Raw genomic sequence first — 19,435 nt, 5'->3', positions numbered from 1 at the left:
ATATGAATGTATCAATAAAAATAAATATTTATTCTGCTAAACAGTTTATGGTTCTACTTTCTTTCCGGCCAGACTACGATAAAATAAGAGCGGTTGTTGCAGAAAAGGTTGCTGTGGTAGAGGTACTAACAGCTTTCATGCTTTTTTTTTTTTTAAAGGTCAACAAGTAGTTCACATTCGGTCAGACTTGGTGAATACACATCTGAGAGGCTGTTGAATTAGTACTGCTAAGATTCTACAGAGGTCTCACGTCTGGTTTAATACCTTTGGTGTAACGAAAGATGACCGATGATGCTGCGGCCCTAGAAAACTGTAGTACCAGTCTGTGCCACTAGGAGTAGAAAAGGTCTACTGTGAAATGAGAAGAAAACATTGGAAACAACAAAATGCTTGTCCACACATACGCAATCATCAGCATAATAATAACAAGGCAAAGGTCATTAACAAAATAGAGGACAAGTGTTTAAAGAGAACATGGAATAGTTTGTTAATAAAGTTAAAGGGTTTAAGTCAGAATGCCAGTGTTGACTTGCTGGATGGATGTGTTGGTGGTCCCTTACGTTAGGTACATTTTTATTTTTTTAACATGGAGGGTAACCCTTTTTAGATGAGGAGACGAAGGTGCAGGTGTTGAAGCGTGTACCCTCTTCTTTGGGAATGATGGTCTCTTCAGAGTACATTGGTGTGCACATCTGGGAGCCTACTAAATCTGCTGCTTCATGCATGTTTCCATCTTCTTCCTCAGTACATGTGGACTTACTGCGTGTGTGTTTAGAGGTCAGTCACTGCTAGTCTCCTCCCCCCCCCTTCCTAAAATATGCCTCTTCCTAGCGTCCCACACTGATGTTGCAGGTCTTGCAGCTGGGGTCCTTCTTGGCATTTACTGTGGACATGCTCATCAGCTGGTGCCCGCTGATCTCAGCCACCGTGCCCACCGCCAGGTCCACGGGCTCCGTGTAGATCACCTCCAGGATGACGTCCTGGGCGTGGTGAAACACCAGACTGCCGTCACCCCCTTCATCCTGCTTGCAGGTAAGGAATCGGTTGTTGGTGATGTCTAGCGCAGGAAGCCGCTGCTTACAGAACTCGTCTCCCGTGGAGCCCTTCGGCGCCAGGACCAGAATGACGTAGTGGTAGGCTGTATACATGCAGTAGAAGTCTCCAAAGTAAAGGTTGGTGTCGGGGTTGAAGAACGTGTCGGCCCGGACCTCAAAGCGGTGGCGGCCGTAAGGGGAGTCCTGCGGAGGCTTGCCTGTGTTGAACTCTGTGTTGCAGCAGAAGTAAATGCCCTCCAGCTTGCCACTGATGGGGGACCCGTGGCTGCCACTGTTGTCTTTCACTGACCGCAGCATCCGGCTCTCCTGCGCCTCCCTGGAGTTTAGAAAAAAGAAAGAAATTGAAACAATCAGTAAGAAATCTGCACGTTGTTTTGATATGTAGGGGCATCGCTTTATCAAGTTTCATGAGAATACTCCTCCGTGTAGGACACATGGTGTGAAAGCTGATTGAATGTGTGAGATCAGATGCAGCCAGAGCCGGACACAAAACATTCAAAGCAATGAACTGCATATTCTTCTTCCCACAGAGTAAATCTGAGCTCCAAAGCTCCAATTATGAATTGTAACCACACTGCTATCACTCCAGAGGATGTCATTATACCCTTAACTGTTGCTTTGGTTGTGGTCATTATGGAATTAGTCAGTTCCCAACCCAGGTCACTGGAGCAGAGACCTCACTCAGTGGTAATGTCAGTACCATTGTTCCCCACATGATGGTGCAGTTTAACGGAAGCACTCTAATTATATTGTAGCAGATGCAACTCAGCAAAGGGGAACTCAGTCTATCCGGATGATGTCATGTTGTAAGAGTGCTCACAAGCTGAGCTTTAGTACAGAAACAATGTGCTTTGTCAGGCGTAGACAAGGAGAGAAGATGTGAAGAGAAACGACAACACAGGATTAGGACTTGGAAGAAAGTTGGAAAAAACACTTTCAGTGTATTCTATGTATATATTTATTATAACTGAACAATGCTTCAGAAAAAGAAATGGCTCCTACAGAGATATTCTTTCTCCCCCAACTGTCACTAACATGTCATTGAAAATGTCAAATAAATGTCATAGTATGTTGTAAAAGATGTATGCCGTGTGGTGGAAACAAATCCCATACCCGCTTTGCGTGAGTCTTTTACTGCTGAAATAAATAACATCGATATTTTCAATATGTATGGCGCAGAAAAGGTTCAATCATCACAACAGAATGCGTAGTGTCAGTGAGGAAGAACCAAGAAAAAAAGTGAACGCGCTTTTATACAGAATGAGTAAAGGTGAGGGCCGATGGCCAATGTTCAACATTTTGGTCTCAGACTGATAGGAACAACAATGAAAAACAAACAACCAGCAACCAAAAGAAGCGGCAGGACGGCCTCGGCGCTGGAACACTCTCATACAACAGTTAGTTTTCTTTGCCAGCAGGCAGAAGAGAATTATTCTTCTGCACAACAGAGACACGGTGAAGTTCAGAGCAAAACTACTTCTGCATGAATACGATATACTGAGTAGAAATATATATATACTAAGTAAGTAGAACTATATACCACGTAAAAATGTACCATTACAGCTGTAGAAAATGTGAGAAAAAATATTTCAATAAAAATGTCACAGAAAAGTATGTCATGGAAATAGCATAGCATGTCATAAAAGAAAATCATGAAAAATGTACTATAGTGTGTCAAAAAGCGGTCATAAAACAATGTCATCATATAGTATGTCGAAATAAATGTCAGTGAAAAATGATCGTATAAAAATGGCATCATGTCATAAAAATGTTTATGTATATTATGAAAAATGTCATAGTATAGTATTTCATTAAAAATATGAAAAATATCAGTATAGTATGCTGTAAAAATACAAAAAATGTCATAGTATAGTATGTCATAAACAAATCATAAACAATGTCACATGTATGTAAAAAAAAAATGAAGTCATAGTATGTCGTATAACATGTCATAGTATGGTATACCATAGAAATGTCAAAAATATTATATATATTATACGTATATTATGTGGTTAAAAAATATCGGGGAAAATTTCACATTAATGTCATAGTACATTATGTGATAAAATGTCATAAAAATGTCAAAATAATGCCATAACAATATGAAGAAGAATGTATAGAATGTCATGAATAAAGTCATAATATAGTATTCCATAAATAACTTTTTTTTATAGACATTACATTATAACATTTTATATAGTACGTCATTAAAAATGTCATAATATACTATGCTATCATTTTCAGGCTTTTGCCCCTTGTAAAGAAATCACAAGGCTTAAGAAACAAACGCTGTATTTATTGTTGCACTCTGTGTTTTGAGGATGTTATAGTGAGAGTAAAATGACTCCCTGGACTATTATTAGGTACAGCTGGCTGCTACAGTAGTTCCTCTTACTTGTGTGGATTAAAGGAATTCGTCAATGCTTTGTGCAGCTGCCCCCTTCAACTGAATCTCGTTGTTATTTCTCTAGATGGAAATACATGAGCTCAAAATAACATGGTCATGTTGTTTGCAGAGGCTGCAGTGAGACATACAAATGTAGTCTCGAGTCTGAGGATGGATGCAGTGTGCTGCAGCTTTCTCACCGTCAATTATTTACTGTTGTGACGGACTCAGAGGCCCACGAGCATAACAACTATCGTCATCACAGAATTCTTTTACAGCAGGATATTAACAATAAATGCAGCGCAACCTGAGCTTAAATGTTCATATTAATGTCATAAAGCATCACAAGGTTTTAAGGTCACCAGATGCTGACACTGTGTTCAAGAAAACAGTTATTGCTCTGAAATAAAAACAGTTAGTGAGCAACTGTTTATTTAAAAGTAAAAAAAAAACACTTTCTTTGACATTTACAATAGAAATAAGATTATTAAAGCACAAATAAGTCTAAATACTAAGTGTTGTATAAAAGACTGAGTGGAGTAAAGCAATGCAGACGCGTATCTAATAACAGTCAAAATGAAACATGCAGTACTGGTCAGTAATAGGTGTGGAGTCCTACCTGGCATGGTCAAAGTACTCTTTGTTCTGGTTCCTGTAGAAGACGGAGAAACGCAGCATCCGGCCGGCTATGACCTCTGCCTTCTGCATCAGCTGGTTTAGATGCACTGTGGAATAATCTGGAAAACAGACACACCACACCACAGTGAAGAAGACTTTGCGGTCCTCAGGAAGATCACAAACCAGTCTACAAATGTCATCGGTAGAAATGCAACTCTTGAATTAGAACGACCAGGAGCGACTCGGAGCCCTGGAACATGAACTGTGCATGTGTCCTCAAAGAACCAGATATCTTCCCTTTTTCATATTTAGCAAAACAGTCTCCTTTTACTGGACACATGTAAGCAGGACTGCCAAAGAGGTGTGGATTTACTCCAAAGAATGTAATAAAGTTCGTATTGATCGAGGCTCTTTTTCCCCCTCATGCAATTTTCCTACAAGCACTCAAACGCACCGACAAGGACGATTCGGGTAAAATTGCCTGCTCTCATGGAACGATAAATAACGAACAATAATAAAAGACTATTAAGAAGATTATTAATGTCAAGCAGATTTCGTAGAGGTTTTCTAGACTGTTAGCCTTTTTTTTTTTTTTTTACATTTTTAAGTCAAGGCTGTTGACAGTGAGACAGAATCGACTAAATGCTCGTTCAACAATTCAACTGAGAGGCTTTTACAGGAAGGGAAGGTCTTAGCAGCAGCATCTTCATTCTGCTTGAGATGTAGACGATCAACAACATCAGTAAGCATCCTCCATCAATTCCTCTTCCCCTGATTGTCCTCTCATCTCATCTGGTGCTCTTCATCCCTTTCACAGCTACCCCTCCCCCCCCCCCCTCCCCTCCCCCACTCTAAGCCACGAGCTGGCGATGTTGAACTTGATGACCTCTGCATCATATACAGCACAGCTCCCCTCCTTGCTTTAATCCTTCTTCTACCTCCCCCTCCCCCATCTCTCCATCCATCTTTCCCTTCGCTCACTCATGTTGTGCTCCATCCTAATTACCTCTGTAGTGCAGCTCAATTACAGGCAACAAAATAAAATAAATCAAAAGGCAGCACTGATCCTAAAAATGCAAGCTGCATTTTACCCACCAGCAGTGCAGAACTCGATAATCTCGCTCCACTCAGAGATGGCGTAGTCCCCGTCAGTCTGTTTTGAGGCCGTCTGAACAGCCACGGTGTACTCTGTGCGGGGGCTCAGGAACCAGTGACCTCGGACCGTCATGGGCAGGGGCACTGCCTTGGCCACCAGCTTGGTAGGAACATCCTGGAGGGAGGGAGGGAAAGAGGAAGAGATACTCCAGTTATGCATTTCTTTCTGCCACAAGCAGGGATTTGCAGACACCTGCTTGTAAACATAAACATGCAGACATTTTATGTTTGTGTCCAGTAGCTGCCCTTGTGTTTTTAGATAGATAGACAGATAGACAGATAGACAGACAGATAGATAGATAGATAGATAGATAGATAGATAGATAGATAGATAGATAGATAGATAGATACACACACACATACACACACTATTTACCCCCCTCACTCCCGCCTCAGTGGGCCTTAGCAGCTCATTGATTGGACCAGGAGCCCCTGCCTAGCAAAAGAGTCAGTCCATTCAGCCACCATCACTTTGGTTGCTGCACACCAAAATCAAAATACTGGTATGGGGTCACGAGGTAGGAAGAGGAGAAACACTCTACGCTACACAGCAGCCAGGAAATGACTGCAGGAGGAAAAGTAAGGAGGCTAAAGCAATAAGTCTAAGATTGTCTGACTGTCCACTAAAAAGCGCTGCAGTCGCCCTGCTGCTCTTAAAATGACTCGATATTAGTGCTTAAAGCAACGGCTCCGCTGTAGTCTTTGAAAAGAAAGGTCATCTTCAAGTACAATACGGTGCACCTGTGTTACGTGTCTCAGCTTCAAATCAATAGTTTTAGGTTTCACAAGTCAAGGGTTATACCTCCAGATGCTTGTAGCATCGCAATCACAAATATGATGTTACAGTTACAGCCATGAAGGGACAAATCTCATTCACTCAATAGACAGAGCAACATACAGTAGACATAACACAAGTGGAGATTGTATGTCAAGAACATGAAATGAGCCCCTCAATGACATCTTTACTTTTAAAGAGAAACCTGGTTTTCTTGAAGTTTGCATTACCTATAGATGTAAATTACCTGTAAACACTTACTTGGATTATACCATTGAGTATGGCTTAAAATAAAACCATATTCTTATGTATATAATGAGGTTTTAATACACAGTGTACAGTAGGACTTAAAATGTGTCAGATTGTGACATTCCTTCTGTATTTATGAAACGCAGTAGATTCTATGCGGTGAGACCACGAGAGGCCTTTTTGTTGAGTCATCTTTAAACGATGTGTATCTGCGCTACCTTGTGTTTGAACTTGTTTGAGTTTTTGTTCTCCTTCTTGTTCAGGTCAATGAAGTAGTGCGTGATGCGCTCCTTGCTGCGCGGCTCCATGTCCCAGCAGATCTTGAAGGAGTCACAGGTGATGTTGCTGATCTTGATGTTCTGAGGAACAGGGAGCTCCTCCAACTCGGAGGATTTACTTCCTGTGTCGTAAAAAAAAAAAAAAAACACACAAACAACAATGAGCGATGTTGATATAATCAATATCTAAGGGAACAACAACATGTAAAATTGATAAAATATCAGTTTTGAATGTTTGCTTGTAATCACCAGTGTTTATGAAGTGTTTATGAATCATATTTTTATTATCCGAGTAACTGGAGGCTATATTAAATCAGCAACGCACACCTTTTGAATACTGCATCTTGGCGCAGCTTCATACAGCCCTCAGAAATATGTTTTGTTTCCCTTTGTGCAGAACGGACCGCCAGCATCACCGACTACCATATATGTTGCCATGGAAACACATCAGCCTGCCATGGAAACACATCATCCCCACAACACACACACACACATCTGCTTTCCAGAACATACGTGGCATTACATATTTCAAGTGGTGTTGATTAAATCGCTCAGAAGAGATTTATTATAATCAGCAGTACGACATAAAAAAAACCTCAGCTTCCACACAATACACACGCGCCTGCAGCAATACCATTTACAATGCTGCTGAATGTCAGACCGTCAGCCATTTAATTAAGTTGGATTATTTCTTATTTTATAGCCTATTGCAACGTCGATTTCCATCAAATACGTTGGTAAATCTTACATTTCTCTGAGCTAGTAACACAACATGACGCAAATGCCAACAACCCAAAGTGCACAGTGAGGCCGGTGAAAATGTCAAAACAGAGTTGAATGGGAGCTTTGTAGAATTAGGATGAATATAGACTTTGCGACGCACTCGGGGACGCCCACTTGGCACGGCAACAATGGGTTTTCTGTGCGTTCGTCTGGGGTATAAACACGAGAGTGAGTAAAATACAAGGATTCGGGCGTAATGCACAACACGACCGGACTCTATAGCGAGTAAACAATGGCGGAGTCAGCGGAGCACGGAACATCCATCTGCACTCATCAGCTGAGAGAGGGCGGCATAAAAGACTTATCCCAGAATTGGGCTTTGTGGACTCTCCTGTCTCGCCTCCACACAAACACTCCAACAGCGAGCCATTTGTAGCTCGATTCATTTTAGGAAACCAGAAGGTAATCCCGACACAGAGAGTGTGTTCAAATCACGACTCGACTGTCTTAAAAACAACACCCACAAGAGAGAAATGTTCTTCAGCACCGGATCAGACAATACCTCACGCATCATCCTTAGTACCCAATCACAACTAACTGATCACCAAAAATATTCACATTTACTCAACACAGCAACTGAAAGACCAATCTTTTGGATTTTTTTTTTATAGAAATCTTCACACTACCGTAATTCCTTGTGTAAAATGTAAACAGGCCAGTAATTACATCAGTACTCTGCGGGCATTCCTACACTTGTACTGCTGCTGGTCGACATTTAAAGCCCAGCTCATTAAAGTTGAACCCTGCTGAGCAGATGCGTTTGGCTCAGACTGAGAGCAGACCTTTGGTCAGCTCTAGCAAGTCAGCATGGACCAGAGAGTGATGTCAGCGCTGTAAAGTCCCACCTGAGACTTTCTGCTGCTGACCTTCAACAAACGAATTCAACAAACATGGTTTGTTCATTCTCTGACATCTGCATCAGGAAAAAAGACGAAATATATTCTCAAAAGAAGTGAAATCTTGCCATGGATTTATGTAGCAAGTTTTAAAAAAAATGCCTACGAAGAGTTAAGAGAAATCCTAAAAAATACAAAAATTACCATTCAAGCGTAAACCTTTTTTAGAAACAGCAACATACTGGTAAAAACCGAGCCAGGAATTAAAATTCCAGCATTTAATATGGCATACAAACATAAGTGAATTGAATAGATCGGCCCCATTGTCACCAACACCCAATCCAGCTATTTGAGTCAGTATCAGCACGATATTCCATATTGGTGCATCCACAGCAAACATAAAAGATGAAAAAGCTGCTGACTCAGTTGCTGCGCTGTGCCTGAAGAACAGTAACTTCGTTGTCCTAAAAAGGTTTTGTGTGAACAACACTGCTGTTTCCCTCACACAGAACGGAGACCCCGTGCAGGCCTTTGCCCACCCGGCCTCTTGTGGCTACACAGTGCTGATTCAGCTCCTGTTCTCTCCAACGCTCTCCTAATTAACCTGCAAATGGAGGCATTGCACTGACACAGCGGAGCTTTACAAATGCAGTCAGATATTGCGTACAGAACACTCTTAAGGCTACGCAGTCAGGCTAAAAGCTTGGGGGGGGGGGGGTTTACTGGGCAAAAATCAAAGGAAATGCTCATGCGACAGAAATCTGCAACCGCCACTCTTCACTATTCTGAATGTTTTTTTTTTTTTAAAAAGGCAAAGAAATAAAAAACATGAATCACTAACAAACGCAATAGAGCAAACATACTAACACAAACAACCTAATTAATATATAGAATCACCTAAAACTTGTTGGATCTAAATAAGAATCTGAATAGACTTCTGAACACACCGTGTTGCAGATCGCCTCGCACAGTGTACGCTGCACTCTGGATCCTGAGGGACTCTGGGAGATGAAGGATGGAAGAGGGGAAGCGAGGCAGGATGAAGGTCAGGCGGTAAGGGAAAGTCAAACCCTTTACAGTCTCACGGGAGGCCTAAACCCTCAGCCGGACTTAGATTTATGGGCTAGTATCGTACATCAGCTCTCGCTACTTGCACCAGGGTCACTACTGGAGCCAATATTCATTTTGTTGAGTCATAACTTCATCATGGAGGGCATTGTATTGTTATGAACTTGTCTTGGTATTTATTGCACTGTATTATACTGCTGTGCAGGAGGTGGAGGGTTGCCTCATCATGACTAAGCTAAACGAGAGACCTTAGAGCAGTGATCACACATGTACAAGACTCAAGATGACTCAGGATACACGCTTGATTAGAGCCCCAAAACGCAGGACACAGAAGTATCTGCCCTGTGGCAAAAACAATTACATTTCAAAAGATGGAAAGCCTTCTCTGATGAATCTGCTAAGCACTATCAAATGGCCCCTTATTGGATATTGGCCTCTGCGCGCAGTCAAATATCAGTGCGGAACAGCAAAAGATGCAGAAGGATCAATAGAAATCGTGTTCATGCAGAGCCATCCTAATGGCTCTCTGTGGTTGGAGTTGTTGCAGTCACACCTGGCTCGATACTGTGAATCACTGGTCATCACTCTTTACCGGCGAGGGGAAAGTCATTTGATCTCCATACAAGCCAGCTGCATACTGCAAATGTAAATGTGTCTCTCAGTGGTGGCTGGTGGTAAAAAGTGTCCACTGAGTGAGACTGTGGTGCTCCTTGCTTTTAAAACCTTTGCTGATCTTTTCTGACTGCTCTAAGGGGGAACTCACTTCAGACAGTCGAGCCTCCTACTTTTTAAGTTGCAGTGTTGGGTCTGAAATTGAACTGTAGACATGAGCAATGCAACAGACACTCACTAGACATCGATGTTCGCAGGCCTTTGGAAGTCACGTCTTTGCTCCTCTCATTGCACAGGCTGGACAGAGGCGGAGCATAAACAAGGCTGGCTTACACTAATGGTGGTCCACCATCAATAAGCCCCACAACAGCAAAGAACAAAACCAGTTAAGACACTTTAATAACACGACCTTTAGAGATAAAGTGGACTCCCAGGCACAGAATCGACCCATCCCTGTTCTTACACATTGATTAAATACAGAAGACCTTCAGGGAGGACCTTTCCAAAACCACAATGAGTCATCATTTCTCATGTGCATAGAATTTGAATACCTTAACAACAGGCTAATGTAAATACCGTCAACTAAGATGTGTTTGTGGCAGTAACAAGCTTGAAAGGAATCTTGTATAGAAGGATTTTATATAAGAGCAGGAAAAAAAAATACAAAAGCAAAATTAGCATGAATGTTTGGGGCAGTATTCAGAACTATGTAGCACAGTAGATTCAGTTGCAAGTGAACATATTATGCAGCCGATAAGTGGCTGCATAATATGTACCTGCAACTCTTGCCAGCACAGTCATAGTACACAACTGCTCACACTGAACATTGGCCAAACTAAAAGGCCAACTTACTCAGACAACCTACGTCATGAGGCCAACCTGCTGTCGCATCATGTTGGAAGATATTGGATGAGCTCCACACAAGTTGTCACAGGAGTTACTACACAAGACTAGAGTCTACAAGTCTAGCAGCTCTGTGAGACTGTACTTGGGACACAGAGGAGCTTTGACTTCATTAACAGCTTTTCTTCCACTTGACACAGTTACTGGTGAAGTTACGGTACGTTTAGGAGATGGTTTCCCGTCTATCGGTCTGTCTATCATGGGCACACACACACACTTGCAGACTGAGGGTGTCACAGCTAGAGCAGCAGCATTTCAGGCCGTGCAGACACAGTACTTGGTTGCATGAATGGCAGCCATCCATCATGGCAAGTTAATTATGTAATTATGTCAGCGGGCACGGCACAAAGGCCCTGCAAGACATGCAGCGTGCACCTCCTAACACGCAACACTAAGTGCGCATTAACTGTGGATATAAAATCAAAATGGTCGTCAGAGTCCACCTTGCAGAGGGTGGTGGCAAATTTATAACCACTACAACATCATGGAGGCACGTCTGTGTGTGTCCCCAGACCGCTGCACACCAGCAGGAGAGACTCTTAGCAAAACATTCACTACCTCACACTTATTCATGTCACAGCCCCGTCACTAAACTGAGCACTTAAAGGCTGCACAGCACCCTTTCTAACAAAGACAACTTGTATCCCACCATTTCTTTCGTCCATTGAAAAGCTCAAACAGTCCTCAGTGTGTGTGTGTGTGTGTGTGTGTGTGTGTGTGTGCGTGTGTGTGTGTGTGTGTGAGAGAGAGAGCTCTCTCCTACAGACAGTAGGCCCACTGACGCTGCATGCATTTCCATTTGCTAGGTCAGCATCGGCACATAAGCCTCTCATGCTTACAATTAAATATTAATGGATTCAGCAGATGAATTTAGAAAGCTATGAGGAACTGAAATGAACACCGTCCTTGGGAAAACATACATATCGAATGAATAATACAATAGTCTTATTTCCACGAATGCTAAAAGTGGGCTGTGCAGTCATCTACATGGGGTGTGGCAGGGGAAGTGTAAACTAGACAGCACATCTGGAGGTCACTTTAAGAGAGAAACTGCTACATCAACATTCAAGGGTTGGTCAAAATAACAGAGACACTAATGTCTCTGAAGAGACACTAATGTCTCTGTTGGTCAAAATAACAGAGACACTAATGCAATATAAACAACGCTACAAAGCATTCTCAACAGAATTCAACATCACAATTCTAGACACTATACTCTATGTCCTGTATGATGTGCACAGAAGGTGGCCGTTGTACTAATGTTGCTCCGTAAACAGAGTATGTGGGTGTCTCAAGGACACAGGCACACTATTTACACTGTAATCCACTTGATAAATAGGAAAGTGGCTGTTGTGCTGCAAATACCAGTAAACCAGGAAGCACAACGCTGGCACGGGATCCATTGGAGAAGTCCAGCCCCAGCCTACAGATACCATTATTAATATTACAGCTTTAGAATCAGGCCAACAAAGCACTAAGAGGGTATAAGCAGCATCCTGCTGTATTACATTATGAGCAGCAGACGAGAAGCTGAGGCGGTACAATAGACTGCACTGTGTTCAGATGCTGGGGGTCCTTTGGAGGCTCGATGAAGACACACCATTGACTCCCCCCAGTGCATTAACTGGCCAATCCAAATCCAGATTTAAAACAAATCTGATATAGCTCGAAAAAAAAAAAACCCCAATCAAGTTCATTCAGCTGTGAAAAGGTGGGATCTCATTTCATTGCTATGTGTGACTTAATCTACGATCTTAATTAAAAGGCGATCTCTGTAACCATGCATCAGATGGGTCATCAGTTGTGTGTAATTGCACTGATGGGTGTGCAGGGCTGTGCCGCCTGTGCACACACACACACACACACGTGGGTGCAGCCATGTTTGAGCCTCTCATTCTCTCCTGATGACTTGCATTTTTTTTTGCTCCCCACCAGCCTGCTCATATAAAAACTGCTCATTATAAAACGAGTTTACCTCGTATACGATATCATTTACATCAACTCATCGTTTGATGGTATTTATCCCAAAAAACTTTTGAATTCTGAGAAGTCAACCAGACAATCCAGCATGGATGCAGCTGGATGACTTGAATTATACACGTCAGCAGAGGGGGGGCTTTTATATATGTTCAGGATGGGCTATATACACGAGATAAAAAAACATTTTGTAATGACAAAATGTAGAGAATGTGATGTACTGTGTGCAGATAAATTAAATATGGTAGCCCCTGAGATAAAGACAAGAAGCAGCGGTTACAGGCGGGGTGGCTGCCGGTCTCTGTCAATCCGTGTGGTGCTGAAATAAAGACACTCATCACTTAACATTCCCTCGCTGCTCAGTTATTCTACACACGCAGAGGCGCACCATCCCTCCTCCATCCAGGGAACCGGTGGAGCAACCGGCCCCTATAGGCTAATCCTTTCAACACACACAATAAGGGTACAGCAGCCAAAACACTGCCTGCATTCCAGCGGCTCTGAAATGAACAATATTATTCTGCAGAAAAGCAGATACACGTCTCCTTACCATCCCGCTCGCATAACTGTAAGGCGTCCAAGCTCAGGTCCTTGATCATCCCCTCGCAGGGACTTAATGGACTCGTGATGTTGTGCGCCAAGCCTGGAACCTCCATCTCTGCAGAAGAGCCTGGGTGATGCTACCGGGGGATTTGCCGTTAAATATCGTCCACGGGACTTGCGCAACAGTAGGCTTCCGTCCGCGGTTGTCAAGGAAGGAGAAAAGAAAGCAAGAAGCCGGCTTCCAGTCAGTCTCTTGCTCGTTCCGTCGCTCACTACTCTCCTCTCCCGTCTCCTCCCGGGTGGTGCGGCTAGTGGCGCGTCAGCGGAATCGTCACGGGCGCGAAGAGCACGAGCCGCAAGTTCGGTCTTGCAACGTGAGGCATGGCAGCTTCTGCAGAGATACGTTTACATGTGCGAAGCTCCAAGATATCCGCCTGCGCGTTTATCTTATTGCATACACCCCGCGTGCACGCAAGCGCGTCTGTGCCTTCAGAGCCACAAGTGAGCGCGTGTGTGTGCGTGTGTGTGCGCGTTACTCCGCCACGGGACAGCTGAACATTAATACTTCAGCGGATTAGTGCAGACGTTCCGCAAATGTAATGGCTTCTTATGCAACCAGATTATCCCGGTGTTTCCCCTCCGGTTTAGGTCTCCATCTAAACCGTCCACGCTCTCCAGTTCTTTCCCTTTTCACGTTCAACGTCACCCCAACAATGGTCCCTCACATGTCCTTATTTGGTGAGGTGGCCTCTCTCGCAGGAGAGCGCAGGTGCAAATGGACCAGACAATAATGAGCTTGGGGAGTCTGATGTATTGCGTGACATAATGAATGCAGCGCCTTACCTCTGCTTTTCCATCTTATAGACGACCCCCCTTGCATTATAATGACATGTAATACAATGCAAAACCCCCGTCAGTTCATAGCCACAAAACCATGCTTCAAGCTTGGCTGGTGTTTATAATTATCTCCCCTACTACACCCTCTTTATCAGTGGCTCCCAGGAACAGGACTGCCTAGGCATAAAAAGGTCAAGTGCACGGGCGTATTGTAAACACACTGGAGGATGCAGCCGTCTCTTCTAACACCATTGAGCCATGCTGAAATCATTTCTAATCATCATGGAGTCATGTGCATTCTTATATTTCCTCCAGCAGCACATCAGTTTCCTCTCCATTCAGGAGAGCATCACTGAGGCAATGTCACCTTCTATTTGTTTTTGTCTCTCTCAGTGCAACACACGGCGCCCTGAGGCGACAGAGTGCTTATCTATTCACCGGCCGACCAATTCTGCAGCTGCGCCTATGGGACCCCTGAGTCATGCTGTTGGAAGCCGCCGTACTGGAGGCTACACTGCGAATTATAGGAGGGAAGCCACCCTAACTCATCTCTGTCGTAATCGTCACCGGAGTTAGTACAGAGGAGGGAGCGTTACACAACAGCAAAGAGCAATGTGACCATTTCTATACTCTTTAGATAGCCAGTAGTTGGTGAGCAAAAAGGGGGGTTTATAGCAGGCAGGCAAATTAAAATCGTGGTAAGCTCATAATCACTGTGGCAGTCGGATTCAGTAGGAAACATATTGGACACACCACTGAAGTTCCTGCATTTATTCCACACTCATATTTAAGGGCAACGTTGCATCTGGCTCAAATTGCCTGGGCAACACAACCCATTACAAGTGAAGGTCAGCATGCAGATCGCTCCCTGCAAACACAGAGCCATCTGTGTCTGAGGACAAGATGCTGGATTCAGTATCAACAGATGGCATGATCTATAATTTCAAACCAGTTATTTGTGTCAGAAAGTTATTTATTTTTATATACACACACACACACACACACACACACACACACACACACACACACACACACACACACACATATATATGCTTTTCATGTTTACTGTGTGCATGTCTTACCAACTGCCTCCCTGCTGTCTCAGATGGCTTGATTAGCCTACTAAAGACCTTTGCACTGATATCCACAGATTAACACAGCATCTGCTTAAACGACTGTTTCCACGATAATTACATAAAGCAGTGAGTATGTTCATCAAAAGGTCTATGGGCAGTCATGACACACGTAAACAAGAACTAGAGCGCAGCTACTGGTACACCGAAAAAAGAAGGAAAAAAAAGCTCATTGTCATGTACGGCATCATCCGTTCCTCTTAAGTCATCCCGTCTCCCTTCCCTTCCCCATTTCCCGGCTCCGCGTACTGTGCTTATCTTGCACAGGAGAGGAGGAGGTGGAGGATGAGTCCGACCAATTCTGGATCGTTCCTTCTCATCCTACCATCCATCCGTCTCCCTCGCCGCCCCTCTCTCCACCCACCCGCATCCCCTCCAGCGAGAGTCATCTTGCGTTAGCGTCAGTGTTTCCAGTAGCGCTGCAGGAAGACGAGGGAGAGCGCCACTGTGTACCCTGCAAAAACACACCCAGCCAAGTTCACCCCCCTCCACCTCATTTTTTATTTTCACATTCATTTCACCTTGTACCGTCTCATCTTCCTGTCAGTTTTCCGAAATTGCTCTGCAGTTACTCTAGATCTCATTTCAGAGAATATTACTCTCGTGTGCATTTTTGTGTTTGAGCACACTGTATGTCACAGTGTGCCCTGTATTGGAAGTCCACACTGATTCGCTCACTCCGCTGTGCTTAAAGCTCAGATGCCACATGGACATACAGGGGCAGATGGGGAAACAGCAGGTGTAGTCGGAGAAAACAGGCCAAATAGGTTTGAAAATGAGTTAATCCAAATATCCCTCTCATATTTACTCCCTGCTTTCTACATCATCCTCACACACCCAGTCTACGGCAACAACACATCCCTTCTCATCCAAGAGGCCATTTATGAGCCAGTATATGGAGCAAAGGCCACAACATTCCACATTAAGGGAAAACAACAGCAAGTCTCTCGGGTATAATGTGTGCCACGGCACACCACAAACACAAGTGTCTGAGGGAAGTCAATGAAGCGTGTCATTGATTTGCAGTGTGAGCTCTGGCTTGAGTTTGTAGCTGCAGTTTGACTGATAACGGCCATGTGTGTCTCCAGGTCTCCAAATGGAATCCCAGTTTAACAGAGCTTATAAAGAAATAAACGGCTTCAGCTTCTATCCCTGTTACAGTCAAATCTAAGATAAATATTTAGCTCGCGCAAAGAACAAGCCTGGCTCTGTCTGAAGGTAACAAACTCCACCTACCAGCAACTCTGAAGCCCACCAACACTCAATATCGTGTTTATTTAATCAGTACAAAATCCAACAAAATGCTTTGTTATGAGCTGAACTACTTCTTTTCTGTGAACAATAACATCCTGAAGCCTCTTCTGGTTGCCTGGTCAAGAAATGTTGGACTCATAACCCAAATAAAACCACATCTTGTTGTTTACACGTCAGGTTTTGCAGAGATTAAATAAATTCGACAGCAGGCTAGCTGTGTTCCTATTTTTCCAGTCTTTTATGCTAAGCTACGTTCACTGGCTTCTGGCTATAACGTTTTAAACTAAGAATTAATCTTCACAGCCATCTCTTGGCAACAAAGCAAATAAGCGCATTTCCCCAAAATGTTGAACTGTTCCTGGATGTCATGTCACATATATGAGACGTTTTTACCATTTATACCTCACATGGTCTTGGACACCGGCGGGTCTCATGGATGGACTCGGAGCTGTGACACTCTCTGGGTCTGGCTCTAGAAACTAGAGGTGGAGGTTAGTCACATCAGTCAGACACTGAAATGACAGCAGCCCAAAGAGGTTAAGCTTTACATTCTGACAGCAACGAGACTATTCGTTACCAGAGGTAGCGGTACAATCTGGTTGTTGGAGAACGTTTAGCAGAGTGGCGTTTTAGATGGGAAAAAAAAGGTGGGGCAACAACTACTTTGGAGAGATGTAAAACCAGACAATTGCAAACGACGAGTTTGCATGCATGTTGTGGTGCATGTATGGTGTGCACATGGCATGATGACACTGCTGTGATTGTGTTGGTGCAGCATTCCTCATTTCCCTTTCGATCACAACCTCTTATTGCAAAGATGTGTTGATGGAAAAGCTGCTGTAAACATTTCACAACTGTCCCCATCAGTGTCCAGCTGTGCTGCCCAAGAATGTATTCAACCATCCAAATGCTCCAAAATTTCCCCTCACTTCCTGTCCCACAATACACACTTCCAACATATCATTTTGTTACTGGGAGCTGGACTGAACTCTTGCATATGCGGAGCGTCTGAAATGTCAGGGATTATTGATGAGGGAAGGCAGGATTAATACAAAAGCCCACTCTGGGTTAGCAGCATGCATTACAGCCCTCAAGTTTTGTGAGGCAGCTCATGTGAAATCAGAATCCACTCGACAAATGCTCTCTGCCAGGGTTATTAAGAGTGCCCTGCAGACCAAAGAAATAAGAGTGGAACTCGAGGCACCGGTTCAGTTGACGGTATGCAGAGAGCTTCTATTTAAATTGTTTTGCATGTGGAAATCATCCACTCCGATGCTCCACACCTTGGATCCAGTCCGGATCCAGTCCCTCCCTATGTCTTGGTTGAGGTCAAATCAGCTGAAGTGACACACACTTGAGCTGCATCACACACTGAGTTTGTTAAGGATCAAGTTAAACTAAGGAAACACTAAAAATAATTACCAACCCCGCCTCGCCTTGTCGGCCTCCGCCAACCAATCAATTTGAAGACTTCGCTCAAGGTGTTCCTGAGATATCGCGTTCACGGGAATGGACCATATAAGGAAATGCAGACAACCTGAAAACATTTACTTTCGGCCACAGAAGCATAAAAACATAAATTCCAGTTTTAAGTGATGTTAGTTATTGTGACCTCAGTTACTTCGTGATGGGATTATGCGTCTTCGTCGGTGTCCTGTCGAAGGCTGTCGTTGTTACTTGGGTTGTGAGAAAGAAAAAGCACAAAAAAACATGAGCATTTTGTGTTCATAAATTACACTTAAAACGTAAAATACATTTGACGTCTAAAGACAGTTTATGTAAAGGTGCTACATAAGAGTTATACAATTTATAACTGTTCAATGCACCTGAGAATTCTGATTAACAGAATGTGTGGACATGGGCTGTGTCTGAAATCACTCACTACTTACTATGTAGTGGTTTATATCGTGACTTCGCCCTTTTGTAGTGCTGTCCAAATGTATCGTTAAAATGATTATACCCTAGTTAACTCAAAGTACCCCACAATGCTTGACATGTTTACGTTAGATGCGTAGTTTACGTAACTTTACTGCCTGGATAACTTACGAACATAACGTTAGCATCAACAGCAAATTCACTCCTTGAATGAAACGCATGAATTTCCCTTTCTGTTATCAATTTAACAGCAACGTTACCTTGAAAAATTCGTTGGCGACATGTTCATGAGACACTCACCTGGAGACGGAGGCGCTAATTGCGCTCCTGCAGCTGCACAGCCACAGCATCCCACTCCATTTGATCACCAGCCGCTTCATCCACATCTCAACTAACTACGTTCAGCTGGCCTGGAAGCGACAGCCTGCACTTTAAAATATTAAAATAATATGCGATGGGGACTCGAAGTGGACAAGTATTTAATTATCCCTGTAGAGCAGGCATGTCCAAAGTCCGGCCCGCGGGCCAATCACGGCCCGAGGTCAGATTTTATACGGCCCGCGCCTTCTGTCTTAAAATGCATTATTTATGGCCCGCCAGCACAGTCAAAACGGAATGAATAAATCATACAAATTCAACATGCAATTCCTATTTTTACCTCATGGTGGCAGCACCACTCTGTAACTGTCTGGCTGTTTGAAATTGGCTCTGACCCTTGAACTGTCATGGCTACGGCAAGTAAAAAAAGGAAAGTCGATAATGAGGGCCGCCGCTTCCAGGAGAGGTGGAGATCGCAATATTTTTTTCACCGAAAACCGAAACAACTGTGTCTCCCTAATTTGTCATGAGACTGTTGCCTTGTTTAAGGAATATAATGTAAAGAGACACTACGAGACCAAACGTGCTAATGCTACAACAAGCTATCAGAGAGCGTCCGTGCTAGAAAAGTGAAGCAACTCCAAGATAACTTGGCCACACAGCAGCGGCCCCTTTCACATGAAAACATCATCAAAGTAAGCTGCGGAGTGGCCGTGGTAATTGCTAAACATGACAAACCTTTTACGGAATGTGAGGTTATCAAAGACTGTGTTATGAAAA

At 43.5% G+C, this 19,435-nt stretch overlaps 1 protein-coding gene across 1 annotated transcript; it reads right to left on the bottom strand.

The window, feature by feature from the left end:
- Window positions 1–796: 796 nt before the first annotated feature.
- phyhiplb (phytanoyl-CoA 2-hydroxylase interacting protein-like b) lies at window positions 797–13,491 on the bottom strand. Its single transcript, XM_079280007.1, has 5 exons — window positions 13,246–13,491; window positions 6,457–6,638; window positions 5,155–5,329; window positions 4,061–4,178; window positions 797–1,371 (listed from the first exon to the last, which is right to left on the bottom strand). The coding sequence occupies exons 1-5, from the start codon at window positions 13,349–13,351 to the stop codon at window positions 828–830; spliced, it is 1,125 nt and encodes a 374-aa protein (XP_079136133.1). The 5' UTR covers window positions 13,352–13,491; the 3' UTR covers window positions 797–827.
- Window positions 13,492–19,435: the final 5,944 nt, after the last annotated feature.

Source organism: Melanostigma gelatinosum, assembly GCF_949748355.1.
Source record: "Melanostigma gelatinosum genome assembly, chromosome: 12".
Taxonomy (NCBI): domain Eukaryota; kingdom Metazoa; phylum Chordata; class Actinopteri; order Perciformes; family Zoarcidae; genus Melanostigma; species Melanostigma gelatinosum.
Note: the sequence above shows the minus strand (reverse complement) of the source record. Positions and strands in the feature narration are given on the sequence as shown.

Excerpts from the sequence above, each read along its gene's own strand:
- phyhiplb (XM_079280007.1), bottom strand. The coding sequence starts at position 13,351 with ATGGAGGTTCCAGGCTTGGCGCACAACATCACGAGTCCATTAAGTCCC. Across the intron at positions 5,330-6,456 it reads CAAACAAGTTCAAACACAAG|GATGTTCCTACCAAGCTGGT; the intron begins GTAGCGCAGATA and ends CCCTCCCTCCAG. Across the intron at positions 4,179-5,154 it reads TATCGAGTTCTGCACTGCTG|ATTATTCCACAGTGCATCTA; the intron begins GTGGGTAAAATG and ends TCTGTTTTCCAG.